The sequence below is a fragment of the Sinocyclocheilus anshuiensis genome, unplaced genomic scaffold (genome assembly GCF_001515605.1).
Source record: "Sinocyclocheilus anshuiensis isolate Anshui unplaced genomic scaffold, SAMN03320099.WGS_v1.1 scaffold690, whole genome shotgun sequence".
NCBI lineage: Eukaryota > Metazoa > Chordata > Actinopteri > Cypriniformes > Cyprinidae > Sinocyclocheilus > Sinocyclocheilus anshuiensis.
Genome location: NW_015547715.1, coordinates 229402 through 252059, shown reverse-complemented (window position 1 = coordinate 252059; position 22658 = coordinate 229402). Strand labels below are relative to the sequence as shown.

General features: G+C 39.5%; 1 protein-coding gene across 1 annotated transcript in view; it reads right to left on the bottom strand.

Annotated features, from left to right (window-relative positions):
• LOC107704147 (zinc finger FYVE domain-containing protein 16-like) overlaps positions 1-19262 on the bottom strand; it is a 36733-nt gene extending 17471 nt beyond the window's left edge. The window contains 4 exon segments of the mRNA XM_016507009.1: positions 11911-12007; positions 15022-16985; positions 18169-18282; positions 19130-19262. Coding sequence (XP_016362495.1) covers positions 11911-12007; positions 15022-16985; positions 18169-18238 — 2131 coding nt within the window. The 5' untranslated portion in view covers positions 18239-18282; positions 19130-19262.
• Between the last annotated feature and the right edge of the window lie 3396 nt (positions 19263-22658).

Genomic DNA, 22658 nt, shown 5'->3' with positions numbered 1-22658 from the left:
GCTTTTTGTATTCCACAAAAAAAAAAAAACAAGTCATGGTTTTGGAACAACTAAATGGTGAGTTGGTGACAATTTTCATTTTGGGGCGAACTGCCCCTTTAAATGCAGTGAAAGAGCAGTTCAAATGTCAAATATATTTATATACACTACCATTCAAAAGTTTGGGGAAAGATTTTTTTTTTTTTTAAGTAATTAATAGTTTTATTCAGCAATGATGCATTAGATTGATTAAAAGTGACAGTAAAGACATTTATAATGTTACAAAAAAAATCTATTTCAAATAAATGCTGTTCATTTGAACTTTCAATTCTTTAAAGAATCCTGAAAAATAAAATGTATCACAGTTTCCACGAAAATATTCGGCAGCACAACTGTATTCAACACTGATGATAATAATAAATGTTTTTTGAGCAGCAAATCAGCATATTAGAATGATTTCTGAAGGATCATGTGACACTGATGACTGGAGTAATGATGCTGAAAATTCAGCTTTAATCACAGGAATAAATTATATTTTAACATATAAAACACTTATTTGAAATTGTAATAATATTTCACAATATTACTGTTTTTACTATTTCTGATTAAAAATAAATGCAGCCTTGGTAAGCAGAAGAGATTTCTTGCAAAAACATTAAAAATCTTACAGACTCCAAACTTTTGAACAGTAGTGTATATAATGTACACTATAATATCTATTGTTGTCAAGGTGTTGATACGCGGTAAACCAAATGATGACTAACAGCACAAAACTCATTCAGCTGAGTCACATTCTAATAAATCAAAAACATCAAGCTTTTACAAGCAAGAGCATTGAGTGTCAATCACAGCAGTTTTGTTATTAAAATGATGGGCAACGAGCCACCAAACCGAACTCAAGAAACAGGACGTCCAGTGCAGCCACAGCCCAGTGTGCTGACACCTCCTCCAGCCGTGAGTCAGCCGCACTGTGCATTATGTTGATTAAGGCTCATAGATGCTCATCGACCTGATTACACTGGCACTGCCTGTGACACCCCCAAACATGTCAGCTAGAAGCACGAAAGCTGAAATATGCTGGCTCACGGTGAAAACGGCTACGACCACAAGACAGATGGGAACAGTGAAGCCAAGAACCAGCAGGACGGAACGTCCTTCAGTATGTGGAAATTCACTAAAGATGCTGCAAAAAAAAGTTACAAACTTAAAAGTGTTAACCAAATAAAATGATAATTTACACTTCAAGCCTCAAGAGGGCTCGATTTCAATTTAGTTCAGTGATATCCCAAGCTTACCTCATCCTAAATTAACTCTCTTCCAGGTTAATCACGGGTTGCATGTTAGTCTCTCAGGACAGTGTTAGTGTGCGCCGAGCGAAGGAGGAAGTGTCCCCCTTGCCGTTAAGCGAGAGAGAGTCCGCAAGTGAGTGAGATAGAGGGCACATCCTTGAGCCTCTCTCATCCCGGACGGGGCGCAGCTCACTTCCGCAAGCTCACGCTGAGTTCTCGTCTGTCCTGGAGCAGGCGAACGTCTCTGGCTCCGAGTGCAAGCTCAGTCCGTCCGTCACACACACACACACACACACAGAGTTCGTATTAAATGGCTGCCCTGGGCTTAGAGTGGTGACAAACCCTCCTCGCCTAAAGACGAGAGGTGTGTGTGTGTTTATATGTGTGTCTAACTCTATTCCTCAACCCGGAGAGTAAATGAGAGAGAGTGTCACGAATACTGCACCAGGTGGGTCCTATACCACACACACAAACACACACAGACACAAACACGCACTCAAGGACATGCACCAGTGCCCTGGCTCCACCCAGCCCTGCACCAAACCCTGCGAGAGCTGGCTGGTGACTTGCAGCACTGACGCTCTGTGATGAATGTCCTTTTTAATGTGCAAATGGACCGCACGCTCGGCCACACACCGTGTGCCAGCCTCTTTTTATAGACCGTCCAGGACAAAAAAATAAATAAATAAATAAAGCCTTGATCTTCTCCATTAAATCAGCCCTTAAAAAATAAAAGCGCTTCAGATGTTTGGGCCACAAAAAAGTTGGACACAAATTAAAAGGGTAGGGGATCTGCTTCTTTTAAAAGGGATGCAAGTAAGCCAGTGTTATTATTGCTAACTGAAACTAGAAAAGTAGCAAAGCTGAAATTAAATAAGATATACATATTAGATTAAAAATGTAGAAATGTTGCCTTGGCAACTAAGTGAAATAAACAAGTTGAAGTACTAAAATTACTAAAACTGAAATAAAAATACTTTAAAGCTGAATCGAAATATTAACTAGCTAATAAAAATAACAAAATAGAAAATTCAAAATACAAAAATAAAAGCTCATTCAAAATATTAATAAATACAATTATAGTATATAAATAATAGTAAAATAACAAAATTATATAGGCCTAAACTAAAATTAAAATGAAAACTGAAAATACAAAAAAATAAAAACCCTAAATCAAATGATTAATAAATACTATAATATAAATAATGCTAAAATAACAATGTCATGATAGCATTGCCCCACAATTAAAGAAATCAATGTCATCTTTAATTTAATAAAAAAAATGGCATTAAAAAACATCTATGAAGGTTAAGAAAGTATAGTTATAAATAAATAAACTGGGAATCCACCACTGGCAAGATGTGCATTTAATAAAGCTTGGTTGTCTTGTCTATGCAGTAGAAACGCAAAAAACTAGAGCTGGCTCGATACCACTTTTTTTAGAACCGATCCGATACCAATACCGATCCGATACAGCGCAGTTTTTTTTTAATCAGTGTAGAATTACTATACAGGTTGTGTTGACCTGATCATCACTCTTTTGTGTGTTAAATACAATCTACCACATATAGACAACTTCATTGTAAAGAAAAACAACAAACATATAAATATATAATCACAATCTATGATAAAAATACTACTATAAACTAGGTTAGTGGATAATTCAGTAGCGAAAGTTAGTCTAGAAAAATCATGAGTGCGCAATAATTTTATCAAATCTAAATATTTAGTGAAAAAATTTATTAGTGGGGAACAAATAAAAGTGAATAAGTGTAGGGCTAAATCTGGTAAAATGTTAAACATTGCTCTTTGTATTGTAAAATACATTAATGAAAAACAAGTAGCTGAATATATTTATATACTAATTAATATACTATTAAATTAAAAGACATTTCTTTTAAATGTATAGCACAGTAATGAGGCAGCAACATATGATAGATAAGACAACAAGAAAGGCTATTAATAATCTTTCATTGCGCAAAAGTATTAAAGGCTCCTATACGGAGCAGCACAAAGTGCTTATGCGCATCCCATGCGCAGAATGATGCGCTTGAAGCAACAAGAAGTCACAGCGCGCAGCGCTCCGCATAGAAAAGTTCAAAGCACAAAGGGAAGATGATTTTGATGCGTAATGTATTATATCTGTGTGATAGTTTATTGAGCCTTTTCTTTTAACAGCATGAATCATCATATCATCATCATCAGTGAAACATCTTGGAGAGAGTTTTATCGTCTTGACTGTCTCACCGAACGCGACGTGCAGTTTGAATGCTGAATGGAGGATGACTGACAGCTGCAGCGGAGAGAAGAGTTTACGTGAACTTGTATTTATCGACTTAAAGGTGCAGTAGGAGATCTTGGAAAATGCTAACTTTAGCCTGATAGCACAGAAAGCGAACGTCCCACCCTCCCTGCAGTCGCCGTCCAAACCACGCCCCCTGAACGCATATACGCTCACAGACCAGAATACCGTTAGATTACTGATGTAACCCCGGTTCTCTGATAACATGAAGTGAGGTATCTCACTATGGGAACGCCTCAGGCGTGACCGATCGCGGGAAGCACCAATAACACCACCTCTGCCAACTATGGCAGACCAATCGCTGCAGCGATCAGGGAGTCCCGCCTCCCTGTATATAAACCGCAGCTACCTGCCATATTGTCATTCTCCGCATATCTCTTCTCCGTGCAGTAAAGGCAAGGAGGGCAATGTTTGTGAGATACCTCAGTAACCTAACGTTCTCTTTCTAACATTTGTTCGGTATCTCACTATGGGATATAGACAACTCCCGTATTGCCGATATTCTGACGAAACAGACTAAAGAAGAGTAGGTTATTATCTGAGTCATAACTCCCGACGGAGGTGAAAACAGAATAATATGAGGAATTCACCCCTTAATAACCTGCATTATTCACCCTGACTACTCACTCCCAGGACTGAGTGGGCCAGAGAGGGTTCCGTCACATCCAGTCTATAGAATCGAGCAAATGTGTGCGGAGAAGACCAGCTGGCTTCCGCGCAAATTTCTTGAATAGAAATGCCTCTAAACAGAGCCCAGGATGTAGTCATACCTCTTGTAGTGTGCTTGTAATCCTATTGGGGGCTCTATAGTCGCATTGTTGTAACAACACGATAGCCTCCACCACCCAGTGGGAAAGGCGTTGATGGGAGATGGGTTTTCCTTTGTAAGAGTCAGCCCACAAGACAAATAGCTGATTGCTCTTACGAAGCATGCGGGTTCTCTGAACATGCGTATTCAGAGCACGAACCGGACATAAACTGTGTAACCTCTCCTCCTCTGGGGATGAAAAAGGTGGTGGATCAAAAGCTAGCAGGTCCACTGATTGAACTGCACCAGCGTGATCAAACACTTTAGGCACAAACGCCAGGTTAGGTCTAAAAGTTACTTTTCGACCCCCCGGAGCGAACATCATACATGAGGAGTGAACTGATAAAGCATGTAGCTCACTCACCCCTTTTTGCTGTAGTGAGCGCAAGTAACAGAGCCGTCTTTAAAAGCGAGCAGCTTCAAGGCAATGTTATCAATGGGTTCGAAAGGGGCTTGTGAGAGCACATTCAGAACTACGGACAACTCCCAAGGCGGGACCAGTGGCTACGATACTGGGTGTAGCCTACGTGCCCCTCTCATAAATCGACAGACTAGAGGGTGTTGGCCAATCGTACCCACGTTAAGACCAACATGACATGCCGAGATAGCGGACAGATAAACCTTAACTGTAGAGAAGGCTCTGCCCTTATCCAGAAGGTCCTGTAGGAAGCACAGCACATCCGAAACTGAACACAAGAAAGGAACAATGTTTCTATCTGCACACCATCCCTCAAACCCCCTCCATTTGAGATCATATAAAGAACGTGTTGAGGCAGCCCTCGCATTCTGAACTGTCTCTATCACTTTCGGAGGTAACCCAGCTGCATTCAGATTTAGCCTCTCACAGGCCAGGCCCAGAGAGCTAGTTTCTGAGGGGAGGGGTGAAATATTTCCCCCCGTGCTTGTGAGAGGAGATCCCTGCGTGCTGGTAACGGCCATGGTTAGTCGTAGAGCAGTTGCGCAATCTCCGCAACCCACAGTCTCCCCGGCCAGTATGGCGCGATCAGAATCATTACATGTTTGCATTGCCGAACCCTTCGTAGTATCAGCTCGATCAACGGAGGGAACGCGTACAGTAACACATCTGGCCACTCATGGGCTAAAGCAGTGGTTCCCAAACTGGGGTGCGCGCACCCCTAGGGGTGCACAGACCGACCAGCAGTGGTGCGCGAGAGAATGCTTTTGATGATCTGTGTGCAGTTTTTGAAGGGGCAAGTGAAAGAGAATTACTAATCTAATCTAATTAAAACACCAAAGCAATTTTGAAGCACCAACATTTTGGAGAGAATGATTCTTATTTTGTAACACTTGAGGTAAACGGCAATTCATAATGGATAATCAATAGTAACAAGGTCGCGGCAGTTGAGACTCACGTGAGACAATCTCATGGAGGAATCGAAACAAATGAACACAACTGCACACAGAAGAAACATACTATGGTAAAAAATGTAGTTTTTATATTTATTATGTCAAACACTAGAAAGGGGTGCATGCTGCAAAAAGTTTGGGAACCACTGGGCTAGAGCATCCTCACACAACGGTGCATCGTCGTCGGCCAGAGAGAAGAACAGGGGACATTGCACGTCTTCGCGCAATGCGAAGAGATCTACGGCGGCCCGGCCAAATCTCTGCCACACCATGAGGATCACTTGGGGGTGGAGTCTCCACTCCCCGTACAGAGGATTCAGAGCCGCTTCCACACATTTGCTGAAAACCGTGGGAGCCAAAGCAAGGCCAAAGGGTATTTTCGTATACTCATATGCTGTGCCCTAATAAGCAAACCTCAGATATTTCCTGTGAGCAGGAAAAATATGTATGTGAAAATATGCGTCCTGGAGGTCCACTGAGGTGAACCAATCTCCCTGACGAATACTCTGACACAACATTCTGAGCGACAGCATTTTGAATTTGTATTTTCTGAGGTGTTTGTTGAGGACCCGTAAATCCAAAATGGGACAGAGACCTCCCCCTCTTTTGGGAATCACAAAATACTGAAAGTAAAAACCTATGTGGCTTTCTCTCGTTTTCTTCCTCTAAAACCTGAGCTGCTTCCCCTTGGGGCACTGAGAATACCACTCCATTGAACACAGGAGGTTTTACAGTGAATTGAAGTCTGTATCCTCTGTCTATCGTGGTTAAAACCCAGGGATGAACTGCGCATGCGTGCCAGTTCGCCGCCTGAGCTGCGAATGGGCCCTTCCCGTCTTCGCTCACTAGCAGTGTTGCAGCACACTCTAGTGGCGAAGGAGGGGAATACCACTACAGTGAAGGAGTTAGATTCGTCTTTATTTGTGATTGTTTTAATTTTTTGTGATATTTCTTTATTTTTATCCCACTCTGCGCCCTCAGCCCTTGGCCTGGATGTGTCAGAGAAAACTTTATTTGTGATGGGATGCTTATGAACTTTTGTCCTTCATCCCTCAGAACAAACCTCGTAGCTGGAGGGAGAGACAATTCTTTGGGGGGCACTAGAGGAACATGGGCCATTTCCCCGCATACATTGGACTTTGAACTGACCACACGAGCCTATTTCACATTTAAATTCCTTCTCTTTTTCCCCGCGGGAGGGAGAATGGAATCGTTCTGAAGGGATGGGACAGAGAAACCCTGAGTCCTGTCTCCAAACCCTTCCTGATGCCAAGCTGACGTCTCAGGTTGACCGCCTCTTTTTGTTTCCCTGAGGGGTTGCCGACCGGTGTATCGCTGCTGCAGGTGCGAAAGACTGTTTTGGTTTCACGAAACCGGGCTTAGACTGAGGGCCCGCGTTTCCCGGCTGTTGCAGTGGAGCCAGACGGGAAGGTTGATAGTCAGAATGCCCCCCTCTCCCTGAAGGTCTGAAGTTCGGTCGGCTCAGGTGATAAGGCTGGGCAGACCTTGAATGCCTCTTCCTCTTTTTTCCCCAGGTCACATTGCTGATGCATCGCTGTTACCGTCGCGCCGAACATGGCCTTTGGATCAATAGGGGCATCCAAAAACTCCACCTTCTCTTTGTCAGAGAGACCTGACAAACCCAGCCATAGCGATCTCTGCTAAGCCCATACTCTGACCGCAGATTTGAACTGCTCTGCGGGATGTGTGCAGGTTTAAATCTGCGATCACACATATCTCCTCCCAGAGCGCTGGGTTGGGAGATCCGGAGTACAGCTGATGCCCCATCTCCTTAAATAACTCCGCTTGATAGGCAGTAAGGAGGGACGTCGCGTTCAAAGCACGAACGGCCAGTGCAGATGATTTATAGATCTTTTGAAAAACAGAGGCGGCGAAGCACTCTGTTTTCCCTGGCAGCGAGGCTCCGGTTGCAGAGAGCGCTGCCCTGCGACTTGGGTGCAAATGATTAGCCACAGATGATTCAACAGGGGGAGGATCCGCCATCCCCAAATCCTCCATTCCCTGAACATCCAGCCTCGAGAAGCCATTGATGGGCACACGGTGGGAAAAAGGCTTGTCCCAAAACTTCTTCATTTCAGCCACACTATAAATAATAGTGGCAAAGAATAAACTGCCTCGCTGGAGGGAGACGTGACGGAAGCCTCTTTCCATCATACAAATCTCTTTCAGCCCCCTGATCTGCCGGTTGGGATGGCCAGTCGATCGACAGTTTAGCCGCGGCCCTGCAACAGACCTCGAGTAGATCCGTGTCCGTCTGTACAGGGGAGGGTGAACTCACATCCTGTGCACTCGGCGGACGTGACTGATTTGGGGGAAGAATAGCATTTTCATCATCCTCATCCTTGTCCTTAAGAATGGCCGACAACACTTCGTCCTCGTCATCTTCCTCTCCTGCTAACGGATCTTCAAACAGCGGGGGAAGGACGGGTGACACCCTCTCCATCATCTCTCCCCATGAGCTGACGGCCTGCGGACAATCCATCGGTTCCTCTCTGGGTTGAGCAGAGAGGCATGGGTCTGACTTTCCAGCTACTGCCACGCGGAGTCTCCGCTCTCGGTTTTTAGCCGAGAACTTCGTGCAGTGAGGACAGCCCTCGGGGTTAGACAGAGCTGCCTGAGCATGTTTAGCGCCCAAACAGGAGATGCAGAGGCCGTGTGAATCCTTTGCAGAAATCCACATTCCACAAGCACACGGATGTGGAGGAAGAGCTTTTCCTCCGGGGCTCTCCGGCTCTTTCGCAGTGGCCATGGGGCCTGCACTCTCTTCATACGGTAAGCCCACCACAACGTGACAACTAGTACGGAGCTGTGCTGCGATAGAGAGCTCTCCTTTTCCCTCTTCTTTTGGTGCGTGATGAGTGCCCCCAAAGACTTGGAAAATAAATTGAAAACTTAGAGCAGAAAACTCACCCTGACGCATTAGTTATCTCACTCTAAGTGAAGTCGCTCAACAAACGTTAGGAATTAGGTCTGCACGATAAATCGCATGCGATATTTAACGCGCATCTTATCAGTAAAGACGGTTCTGTAATCAGCAGTTAATGCTGCTCAATGTGAAAGCACGCACGTGATGGAGATTTACCGCTCATTACAGAACCGGCTTTCTGACAAGATGCACATTAAATATGCGCTCCGTCTGTAAACTGTTAAGCAAATAATTCCCGAAGTCCGCTAAGCCAGCTTCCGAAAATCTTCACGGGGAAGAGAGCGAGAATGACGGGGAGGCGGGACTCCCTGATCAGTGCAGCGATTGGTCTGCCATAGTTGGCAGACGTGGTGTTATTGGTGCTTCCGCGATCGGTCACACCTGAGGTGTTCCCATAGTGAGATACCGAACGAATGTTAGAAAGAGAACAGAGACAACATTACTACAGTAGGCTACATCAGCGGTTCCCAATTCCAGTCCTCACGCCCCCCCACCCACATTTAATATGTATCTCTTATCACGTGCAACGTTTGTTCTATTCGACAATAAGTGCCCTGCGAAGTGGACATCACCGGATATTCCGCCATCCAGTTCAAAGCGAGCATATATGTTCCATACAAAGGGCATTAAAGTGTGCGAGACGTAAATTTAAATAGTATTTATTTACAGAGGTATATTATGTCACACTTCACACTCTCTAGTAAGTTTCGTCTGTGTGTGAAGACGCTATGCAGCGCAAATCCGTGAATGAATGTTCCGAAGTGAAGTAAACTTCAACGGATTTCCCCTGCTCAGGGAGTAGGGAGCAATGAACACTGTGTAGCGATCATATCGATTGGAACACAGTCCATGCACGTAGCTCACTTTTAACGAGCTGGTTATCTGAATCGGGTGTGTTAACTAAGCGAGACAAGCAAAATATGCAGAGCGGGGGGCGCGAGGACTGGAATTGGGAACCGCTGGGCTACATCATGTGTCATTCACCGGTGACCTTTTTAAATTACAGTTAGTAAATGTACTACAGAGAAAACTTTAAAAGTACTACAATACCAGGAAGAAGATCGGGTTGTTGATCTTTGTCTGCCATTCTCGCTCTGTCTGCACAGCGTGCGTGAACATGCTGATCCTGTCTGCGCGAACCGGGTGCGCAGAGGTATGCTAATACATACGTTTACAGGCAGGTAGGTAGGAAAGCCAATTAAAACGCTCGGACCGAGTGTTTTGATTGGACGAACATTTCTTGGTCCTATGCCTTCCACAGAATATATAAATACAGATAAATACATTTAGACCACTTAACTTAATGATTGCTATCGGGATGTGAAGAGACTTTCAACCAGCATAACAAAAAATGTTTCTGAAGACAATCACCTATTGCACCTTTATATATTCATCTGTACTTCACATTGAACTATGGAACGGCCTCAGAACACCTGAAATATAGTGCAAGGAAACTTTATGGTGCTCTATAATGATTTTGTGCCTTTCGTGGGGCTTAACGATAATACAGAATAGTATACACACAATATCGGATTTGGATCGGTCTCGTCTGACCGATACCCCGATCCAGCAGAAAATGCCAGTATCTGAGCGATACCGATACTGAATATTGGATCGGCGCACCCCTACAAAAAACTGAATGAAATCTGTGCTACATGACTAGAAATGACTAGAAAACAAAGGAAAAAGGATCCGGCGTTCCGTTTTGTCAAAAATATCAACACTCATAATGCACTTTAGATCCTGACACTGCCCTCTGTTGATCCGACTGTCCATGAGCAGGAATACAAAATGTGAAAGTTCGATCTGTAGTTTTAACCAAAAGCCTGGAGCTCTCGAAAGCAGGATAGTGCAAAATGGCCCGCTTCACATCATCCAGTAGACTGACAAATAGACAGGGATATACGGGTGCAGCTAACATAAAGGACACAGAAAAACCGAAAAAATAGAAAATAGATAGAACGATATACACAAAATGTGTGATGACACAAAACCATTTCAGAAGGATGTTTTCCAGTTGATGAATGATAAGTTATTATTAAAGCTATCATTTTAGGTGTGAATGAGCCTTAAGAACTGATTATTTCACAGACATAACTAAGTGCATCAAACAAATCTCTTTCAGTGACTTGATGCCAATATCACAATACCAATGCAATGAGTGCTTTTGAGTAGTTCTTCATCAAAAATGCTTATTTTACCAAACTAATTTGTGTTCATCACATTACACCAGCTAAAAATAAACCATGGTTCATATGACCCATTTCTACACTGACATGAACTACTGCCACAGATTGTCGGCATTTAAAGGTCCCATATTGTACATCACAGCTACTTTAAGCAGGCTGTGTGAATTTTACTGTGGACTGACTGTTTTGAAACAGAGTTACATAGATTATATGGTAGTTACATAGCACCTAGACCTCAGTTACCATGAAAAAAGCCAGGAAATTTCAGTTTTGACAATATGGGACCTTTAAAGGGATAGTTCACCCAAAAATGATCATTTGCTGAAAATGTTCTCACCCTCAAGACATCCAAGATGTAGATGAGTTTGTTTCTTCATCAGAACAGATTTGGAGAAATTTAGCATTTTATCATTTGCTCACCAATGGATCCCCTGCAGTGAATGGGTGCCGTCAGAATGAGAGTCCAAACAGCTGATAAAAACATCACAATAATTCACAAGTAATCCACACCATTATAGTCCATCGGTTAATGTCTTGTGAAGCCAAAAGCTTCGTGTTTGTAAGAAACAAATCCGTCTCAAAAACGTTTTTAACTTTAAACCAGCAAAATACGAGTCCATAATTCATAATAACACTTCCTGAAGTGTAAAAATCCATCTCCTGTTATCCTCTCACATTAAAATCCACCCACAAATTTGTTTAGGACTGTTTTGGACTCTTTTCACTTGTAAATGGTGCTTGATCTGCATATTTCTCTCCTGATTCAGCTAAGACAACTTTTTCACTGGAGAAAGCAATATTATGGAGAGAGGACTCGTATTTTAGCTGGAAGCAACAGTTTAAAACAGTCTTGATGGATTTCTTCTCATCTATATCTTGGATGGCCTGAGGGTGAGGACATTTTCAGCAAATTTTCATTTTTAGGTGAACTATCCCTTTAACGTACAGTACATTACATCCACTTGAATATATTGAATGAGTTTTTATTAAGCCAGCCACAGAGTATATTAAAGTGGTCTAGCACTCACCTCTCTGTATGGTAACATGGCAGATGACACAAACCCTGGCTTCTTTGTCCAGATATTTCAGTCTGCATTTGCGGTTGCAGCAGTTAGCACAGTACACCTGCAAAGCAGACAACATTATTCACTCAAACACTGGATAAACACAGTACTTCATCAGACATAAACCTGGATAAAACTCTCTGGTGTCCTTTAGCCCATTTAATTTATTGGCCCAATATGTCTTGGAAACAGCAACTCAGTGCAGCAATTCAAGCGGGAAACTATATCAGCACTAAAAATACATTCTGCTGACCCGGCAAATCTGCCTCTATATTTAGCACCTCCAGAGCAGAATAAACCACACACTGACGTAATGAAAACACAAGACCTCGCACCCATAGATAAAATGAGGACTTTTGCTGTCTAAGGCAGTGGACTACAGGTTTAAGACTTTCCTGAAGTTATAAATAAATGAGAACACAATGGCAGGACTGACTCACAGACCTTTGCTCGAAATCAACGCAGCTGGCTACATGTTAATTCACTGATTCACACTGCGGTTATTTGCCTTTCACCTCCAAACGTCAGGGCACACTTATCTAATACACAAAGCTACAAAGTCACTTTCAGAACTGAAGCAAACATATTACTAAAACTCTAATTAAGTTCATTTATGCAAAATACACCATGACAGGGTGATCAGGATCCAAATGTAAAAGGGTTTATTTTGAAATAATGATCATCTGACTGTACATATCGTGCTTATTTTGAGGATACTTACCCGATAAATAATAAACGGACATTAAATATTGATCAGAGTTGAAACTATTTTGTTATGTGAGAAGAAAGAGTGCAGAGTAACATAGTAAACAAGAAAATCGCCTCCCTGGGACAATGGTCAATTATACAATTTAAATGCAAATAAAATAAAATAAAATAAAAGTTTGGGGTCGGTGAGATTTTTTTTAATGTATAATATATTTGTGTTATATTTTTTTATAATAATGTATAGGTAAAATCACTCATGGTTCAGTTTGTATCATGCTTCTGTGGCCACAGGTTTGGTTCAAAATATGCATGCACTAATTAGATTGATTTGAGACAGATATAAATAACCAATATTGTAACAATATTCAGTTTTTTTTGTTTTTGTTTTTTAAAGAGGCCCTTTTACCGGATGTTTACATACATCCACGTTTACATAAAACCACCCATATGGTGCAGTAAAATACATCATAGTACTACTGCAGTTAATTACTATTATTATAAATGTATTATATAAAAAAATATATATATATAATATTAATAAAATATATATGTAATAATATAATATTAAATATATAACTACTAAAGTTTAAAAGTTTGGGGTCGGAAAGATTTTTTAATGTTTTTGAAAGAAGACTCTTCTGCTCAACAATGCTGCATTTATTTGATCAAAAATACAGTAAAATTGTGAAATATTACTACGGTTTAAAATATCTGTTCAAATTTCAAATAGATATTTGAATATCTGTTAAACTGTAATTTATTGCAGTTATCAAAGCTGAATTTTCAGCATCATTACTCCAGTCTTCAGTGTCACATGATCTTCAGAAATCATTCTAATATGCTGATTTGCTGCTGAAGAAACATTTATTATTATCATTGTTGAAAACATGCATCTTATTTTTTATTTTTCAAGATTCTTTGATGAATAGAAAAAAAACAGCATTTATTTTAAACAGATCTTTTGTAACCTTATGGTCACTTTTGATAAATTTAATGCCATCACGCTCTTTAAGGTCACAAAACTCTGGACTTTTAGTAGTACCTAGTAGTGTTGTCAAAAGACCCGGTATTTCGGTACCAAGTCGGTACTAAAAAAATGAAAACGGTAGGTTTTCTTAAGTACCGGTTCTTGATGCGCGGTTTTCCCGCGGAATTGGGCTGCTTTAACACTGTTGCCGCGGGTTGTTTTTCATGTACGCGGGTTGAAAAACGACCCCACTAACGTGATATTTAGCCCGTGTTTTGCTTGCTTGAGTGTTTCTGCATTATATGAGTGGCTTTGGAATATAAATCGCAGCACGTTTCAGATGAAAAAACGCGACTTCTATTTCTGAAAATATCACAGTTAGGAGATTTATAACGAGTGGTTCCCTGCATTGTTACAGCAAAGCGCGTGATTACAGTACTAAGCCACTGCAATGGAGCAGCTCTAATGCTATTAAATTAAAGATGATGTACCATAGGGCAAAAAAAATGAACAGTGAAAGTAACAAAAACTTGTAAAATACATTTTAATGGGCATAATTAAGTGTGAAAATAACCGAAGAATATACAGTGAAACCAAAAATTATTGTTAATTAAAAATTAAAAGTTAACCAACTAACATTATACATACTCTTTTGGTTTCTGTACCCAATATTTAAAAAATGTACAAATGCAATAAAAATATTGGTATCGGTACTCGGTATCGGCAAGTACCAAAAATAAAAGTATCGGTATCGGGCGAGTACTGTAAAAAGTGGTATCGGTGCATCCCTAGATAAAAGTCACAAACATATTTTTTTGCTTGAAACGTTACGAACAGCAGCTACATTAATTCTTTTCCATTTGTCTTTCTGTTTCTACCCCGGGATGCCCATCTTGAGGTATCTAGAGATTACACCAGCTCCAGCCTCATAGAAAGACTTCAGATGACCCAACACCTGTGAAGAGATGATGCTGACCCCTGCGAGGACCCCAGATGACCCCAACTTGAATCGACATCCACAACTGCCAAAATTTCTCTATATTGTAATCATTATGATCACACTTGTAATAATCGCTTTAATGAGCTTCTGCCTAAAATTAATTCATGTTAGCTAGCTGTATGATTCTATTATCTTGAATTGTTCATTTGTGAAATGAACATTATTTGGACACATTCACTTCTGCTTTGTAATGTAGACAAATGCATTTTCCGTAAAGCTGCTTTGAAACAATGTGTATTGTGAAAAGCGCTACACAAATAAATTTGAATTGAATTAATGCATGCTTGCAGAATAAAAGTATTAATTTCTTACAAAATAAATCGTACTGACCCCAGACTATTTTTGCTTTAATATTTTCCAAATAATTGTGGGTACTGACACTGAGAGACAACAAACTTACCTTCCCACATGCTCTGCAATGGTGTCTCCTCTTGGTAAAGGTAAACTTTTGCTCACAATTCATGCAGTTAGGAGCCTCGGAGTCTGGCACCCAAGGAGGCTGCTTTGACCCCAGATCCTCGGCCTCGTGTGCTGGTGGATCAGGACTCTCTCCTGGGTATGGTGGAGGCTCTGAAAGCTCATCATGGCCATAACTGGCATCATATTGCTGATAAGAAGGGGGTTCACAGTTATTTTCATCTTGGTTGGGAGAAATTTGCGAGCCATGCTCTGCAGAAAGGCCTGCTACATTGGGTTCAGCATGGCCGGTCCGGTGTCTTTCAGATGGAGGCCGTGCGATTTGGTTGGATAACTGCTTTGGTCTCGCCCCGCCGTAATTTGACTCTTGGTTGGGGGCACAAACTGACTGAATCTCAACAGGGCTGGTTGCATTCTCATGGATAATAGTTTGTGTGGAGTCTGTCCTCAGCGGGCTGCTGTCCTGAGATGAAGAAGAAACGCTAGAACCTTCGCTCTCCTCCAGATATTGAAGTGAACCATCACTCTCAGGAGAAGCAAACGTCTCGACTTTACAGCTCTGCAGCTCCTCATCTAAAAAGCCTTCCACGTTTCCGTTAAATTCTGAAAAGCTGACATCTACGAATTTTTCTGCACCTGCGTCGGAGTTCATTTTCACATCCTGACCCATCAGAAAGGCGTCCAGCTCCTCGTCCGTAACCATCATAACGGTCTGGTCGCTTTCAGGAAGGTAATCGTTGGCGATACTGAACTCGTAGGAAAAATTTGGGCTTTCTGAATAGGGCGGAGATGGGTTGCTTTCACACAACTCTTTCTCTGTTGGCGACAAGTTGCGCTTAAAGTTTCTTTCAGGGTAATGGCCCGAGACAGCAGTCGCCCTTTCTGTGTTCGACATGATTTGGACTAGCTCAGGTTCATCTTCAGGTGAGGAATCAGGCCTATTGGAGGAGAACGGAGTTGTGGGTTCTTCTAACGGAAGAATTAACTCTTCAGCCTCTTGAATCGCTGAATTTTTTTCCAGATCAGCCTCATCTTTGGTTCCAGTCACTGCTGTCTGTGGGTCTAAAGACGCCACAAGGGATCCACACATAGATACGGCCATCGGCAAGCAAGAGAGAGAAGGTTCCTTCTCCAAGGAGGGACTTCCAGCTGAATCCTCTGGAGTTTTAACACTGAGATCTTCAGACAGTTGGGTATCTGTTGAGTCCGGCTGGAGCGATACAGCATGCTCTTCTTTGGTTGCTGAAATAGCTTCATCTGTAGCATGAGGATCTGAATTACTAACATCGTCCTCGTTCACTGAGACTTCGCATGGAGAATTGTTCTGATCATTGGAGTTTGAGTCTTCAGGACAAGAACTTTCAATCTGATTGCACTCCAAAGGTGTGATGCTACTTGAACCATGAGGGTCACCAACGGCCGGTAATATGACATCCAGCAGGCTGAATGAGTTATAGTTAACCTCAGAGTCAAGTTTTGGTAATTCACCGGCGTTAGAAGCATCTTCTGGACTAGATACTACAGGACTCTCGAAGTCCACTAGCAGCACCTCATTAGTTTGTTTCTCAGGAACATCCAGCTCTTTAAAGTCCTCCTGACTGTCAGCCTGCTGGAGGTTTGCAGAACCCGTATCGTTCACTAGGTCACACACAGGCTTCAGCGACCGGTCCGGACAAGGTGGAGCTGAACTTTTGATGCCTCTGCTATCGACAGAGGACAGAAGATCCACACCTGTGAGCGGCCGTTCATTTGAATAAGAATCTTTTTGGTTTAAAGTAATGCTTTGTGATGTAAGTCCATAGTGCAGGGCACTGACATCTGGGAGTGTTTGTGTAACTGTGTGTTGCTCTGGTATGAAGCTCTGAAGGTCCAAATGGTGACCAGGGATGATCGTGGAGTCCGGACAAGGAGCGCTTGCAAAAGTGGCAGGCTTGTTCTCAAGCTCCTCTGAAAATAAAGTGAAACATCATATTAATTTATAATATAGCTAACATGACAACATCAACCATAATAAAATATCCAAATAAATATAAAATCATAAAACTGACAAACTATAAAATCAGACAACATATATAGGATATATATTGTTGCGCATATTCAATATTATATATAACTTATGTCGCATATGTGATTTGAATTTTCCATTCAAAGAATCCTGAAAAAAATGTATCACCTTTTTCAACATTGATGATAATAATAAGAACAATTATTAATAATTGAGCACCAATAATAACTAATAATAATGTAGCAGCAAATTAGCATATTTCTGAATGATCATGTGACATTCAAGACTGGAGTAATGATGCTGAAAATTCAGCTTTGCCATCAAAAGTACAAATTTGAATTTTAAAATATATTCAGATAGAAAACAGTTATTTCAATTTGTAATAATATTTCAAACATTTTCAAAAACATTAAAAAAAAAAAAAAATTCTAACTTTTGACCCGTAGTATATAGCACACACACTAAATTTGTGACCCTGGAGCACAAAAGCAGTCTTAAGTCGCTGGGGTATATTTGTAGCAATAGACAGAAATACATTGTATGGGTCAAAATTATTGATTTTTCTTTTATGCCAAAAATCATTAGGATATCAAGTAAAGATCATGTTCCATGAAGATATTTGTAAATTTCTCACCATAAATATATTAAAGCTTCATTTTTGATTAGTAATATGCATTGCTAAGGAATTAATTTGGACAACTTTAAAGGCAATTTTCTCAATATTTGGATTTTTTTGCACCCTCAGATTCCAGATTTTCAAATAGTTGTATCTCAGCCAAATATTGTCCTATCCTAACAAACCATGCATCAATGGAAAGCTTATTTATTCAGCTTTGTTTTTTCAAAGCTATTTTTGTTTCAGCTATTTATTCAGATGATGTATAAACCTCAATTTCGAAAAAATTGACCCTTATGACTGGTTTTGTGGTTCAGGGTCACATTTAAGTTAAGTAACCAACATGATATCATAAATCTTATGACATAAACTATAGGATATATACATATTATATAGAACGTATGATCAACTAATTGAATGGCAAAATGTACATTAATTCACCCTAAATTGAGAAGTGCAAAATTAATATTTGTCACACTATTATATCAGTAAAGTAAAACGTCTCAAACCTGCATTGAGCTCAAAGTCATCCAAAAGCTTGTCCAGGTCGCACACAGCAGCCTTAAAATAACTGTCCATCCTAGGACGGGGTACGATACACCTCACTTACCCCTGCAGAGAAACTGGGGCAGTTGGGACAGAAAGATACAAATTAAAGTTTTTCCAAATATAAAATTTCTCCTTCTTAGGAATCTAACCAGGGAGTCTGACTTAGTAGTTACTGACAGTGATAGACAAAATAAGAAACAAATAGACAAGCTGTTCTCAATGCTTAAATACTAAAAAGTGGGGACAAATATGTACGGCTATTATTTAATATTCAATATTTGTATAATTGCAAGATTGAATATTTTCAACATCTGAATTCACAGTAACTTGTTCAGATGTTTAGTTTGCTGTGATTTACTGTGAAGTGAAAAGTGGAAGTGTGATTTCACCAGGTCTACAGTCCAAATCACAGATTTGACAAAAAACACATTGTAAACAACAATACATTATAAAGAAACTATAAATACAAAAACAATATAATGAATTAATACACCCAGAATATGGTACCTATCTGAGATTTCTCTGTCATGAGCTATGACATCAACCTTTGTTTCGAAAGGGCTGTTAATTATTCATCTAAATGAACACTTAGTGCTTATTAGTTTCAATATTAATAATAACACCATAATTTGGCTAAGATAAAGAGTCTATAATTAGCTATATTAATGTAATTTACCTGCTCACTGTCAAAAACTAATAAAGCACTCCATTCAAACCAAATAAAGCTTTCTTAACGTCAACCCTAAAATATCAAACATAAACAGTAACTTATTATTTTCATAAAGTTATATTAGCTGTTCAGTTATCATTAGCAATCTGCTAACTAGTTTCTAGCTGTTAGCGTCTAATCACACACAAACATAAATACAACCCCGGTAACTGTAATATTATATTTTATGATCATTCCGCTTCATTATCTACCTTAATATGTGTCATTGTTCAGTCGCCTTCGTTTCTTGGCTGTATTCAGATGAAATGTTAGTGTGCTTTACTGTTAGCAGCTAGCTAATGTCTTCTTTTTCCTCAGTCGACTGAGCGAGCGACCATTTCCACCCGGCGCTGTTTAAAGGGGACGGGCACTATTTTTGACTGAATTGCGTTGAAGTCAGGGTAGCGTCATATCCTGAGAACCAGAAAAAAAACTTTTGTGAATTTTGTTGTGTTTTTTTTATGTCATTACATTAATTGGAGCATAAGAAACAAATGATAAAAAAACGTTTTTGAAAAAAATATATTTTATTCTATGTCCTTTGTAGAGGATGTCAGGACTAAGTTATAAAAAAAAAAAATAAAAAAAAATAGACAATGAAAGGCATGTATAGGCAAAAACAATGTTTTATTTTTTTCATTCACCAATCAGTTTTTAGGTTTCAGGCTAAAAAGATGATTCTCAACTATGTTATGAAATATATAACAGAATGATTTGATATACTTTTGTACTTTATGGAAAATGTGTGTAAAATGTCCATAAATTGGTATTCCCATTCTATACAATGTATCCATACGTTGCATCTAATTTGTATATTAATGTGTTCTTGGGGCAAACCATAAGTGTAATAATGGGAGTAATAATTTGGCAACATTTTCATAAGAATATCTCATATTTCATGGGAATATTGATCTATAATTTCTTTCCCTATTGACTTGTTGTGTTTCCACAAAATGCCTGATTAACATGATGTTTGTCCTGGTGTCCTCTTCAGAAGACATGTATGCAAATTACACCCTGTTTCATAACAAAAAGTCATATTCCCCTTTGAAACCCCATCACATTTTTCTGAGATGTTTATTTGCGACAAACAATTTGAAAATCATGCAGATTTAAATGATAATTACAAACCATTATCATATTTCTTAAGAGTACTAAATTTGAACATTCTGTCAATATCGGTCATATTTAAAGAACAAGGAGAAAGTTTGTTTATGATCAAACCTCCAAACATTTGATATCTCTGAAAAGCCCCGAATGTACTCTGTATAGGACATCCAGACTTCAAACTGTGGCATGTTGGGTCTCAGAGAAATTCACTAAAATATAATGTCCTTTAAGTCACATGACATTTGAATGTCCGTCCACAACTCTTTTTCACAGTCACCATCACACGGAAGACACCTGTTGAAGTGCTCCAGAAATTGCTCTATTAACATAATTTCTAAACATCTCTTCTCAAGGGGGATTTTTGCAGCATCTTTCTTAAGTAATTTAGATATTTTTATTCACAATTTAACTTTGTCTAACATAGTTTTACTGTAAATTGCGAAAATATCAATGTTTCCATATTACCACGATGGAATTGCAGTAATGTATTTCCCCATTGGGATTTTTTATAGATAGTAGCATCAATAATATGATTGCAGTTATTTATTTATTTGAAATGTTTATTGTAGTATAGTTGTATTTATGTATAAATAACAAAATTATTTCTTCTTTTCAGAAAATGAAAACAGCAATATTTTACGGAAAAGCCAGTAGGAAGAGTGCAGAGATACTGTAGCTCTTCCATGTGATGAGAGCGAGAATGAGTTTGCCTTCAGTGAAGGTTAAATGATAGGGATCTACTTATTTTTTGGTTTGCATGAGTTCCTTCCGAGTATATAAATCTATCAATTTCTAAAAGAAATGTGCATTTAAATAGAAAAGAAAATCGTTTCCCTAAGTACCCCTTCCAAAAATCTTTTTTTTTTTTTAATCTGTTTTGATTTGTATCATATGATTGAAGCTATTTCATGCAATAAAAACTTATTTGAAAAAATATTTCATGGTTAGAACATAATGCATACCTAATGCATATCTTATTTATGTGAATGATACAGAAAACATTATAAGGGAATTCCAGCTAACAACGTTTTCTAATGTTCCCATTAAAGGGGTCATATGATGCTGCTAAAAAGAACATTTGAACTGTTCTGGAACAGTGTTGTAAATACAACTTAACCACTGATTTCTAGTCGTGTCCTCTTTTGGAAGACCAAACAAAGTAGTTTCGCTTTCACAACGAAACACACAGCGTCTTCACAACATGGCGGCGGCGGTGGCATCAACAATAAAGTTACACCTTCTTTCTTTGCATGAACATTTGGGCGACGTTATGCAAATCTTCCCACACTGTGACGTAGACATGTGGGGGTGTGTTTAAACGAGGTGTTTTAAGGAGGGCGTGACCAGGCTTAACTTTTATAAAGAATATCTCTTAACGAGGTGTTTTAAGGAGGGCGTGGACCAGTCTTAACTTTTATTAAGAATATCTCTTTGGGTTTGAGACTTTAGTCTTTGCAACTTTAGGGATCTTATCTATTTACGAACAGCTTGTAACACTCCAAAGAGAAAGGAAAACTTGAAATCGCATCATATGACCCCTTAAAGAAAACGTTATTTCTGGATGTTCTCTGAAATGTCTAGTTTTTTTTATGTTTTAAAAGCGTTATTTTTCTTGGTTATGCGAATGTTAAGCCAACATTTCATTTCATCATTCTGCAAACATTATGAGAGCATATACTTTTGAATGTTCTGAAACAAGTAGTAACATTAATATATGTTAAAAAATATTAGACAAACATCCAACTAAAACGTTTCTAAAAAAAAAAATGTTCCATGTATAAATGTTTTTGTGCTAACGTTTTGAGAAGATTATTAAAAACCTTAAAAACTTCATATGAACATTCTATTAATGTTACTGGAAGAACATTTGTTCATAATGTTCATACCGTTAGCCAAAGTTCTGTTCCCTGCTATAGCTGGGATAATATTTCAAAATTTAAAATGAAAAGTTATCCCTTAAGATTATTCTGTTACTGAAAGAGTTCCTATTCATAGTTAATTATTGCCATGAGAAGGTGAGGCGGACCATAAAAATACATCATAGTTTGCAAAATCAGTTATGCAGCTCAATACCAGTGTGTGTATTTAGCAGTATGACACAGAAGGGTGTTGTAATGTTTATTACTCATCATATTCATTTGAAGTACAAGTAACTAATACTTTTCAAACTAACCTTCTTCAACTTCAGCTCGAGAAATAGTTTTGTTTTCACCTGAACAATCCTACATCCTTGTTTTAAAGCATATTTCCACATATTCTTCCTCTGTATGCTTCTTTAGTTCCTCAACTTACTGAATAAAAACTGCTTTCCGTGTGTCAGCTGAAAGTCATTGTCTCTTTGAATTCCAAGTTTGATCAAAAGATGTTTGGAGATGAATCACACTGACTGCACATGCAGAGATAACTCTTGTGTACTCAGTAAACACAGCATTTTGTTTTTCCCAGCAAATGATGCAGAGTAAGCAAAATGTGACTGCACAATACTGATGATTTGCAAATATGTCAATCACAGAAATCTAGGTCAGTAAAGACAACACCATAGTAAAAAAAACAAAAAACATGGTATACTTTGTAGTAGCATGAGGAACACCATCCACAACATGACACTCCCCATATCCACCCTCTGGTTTG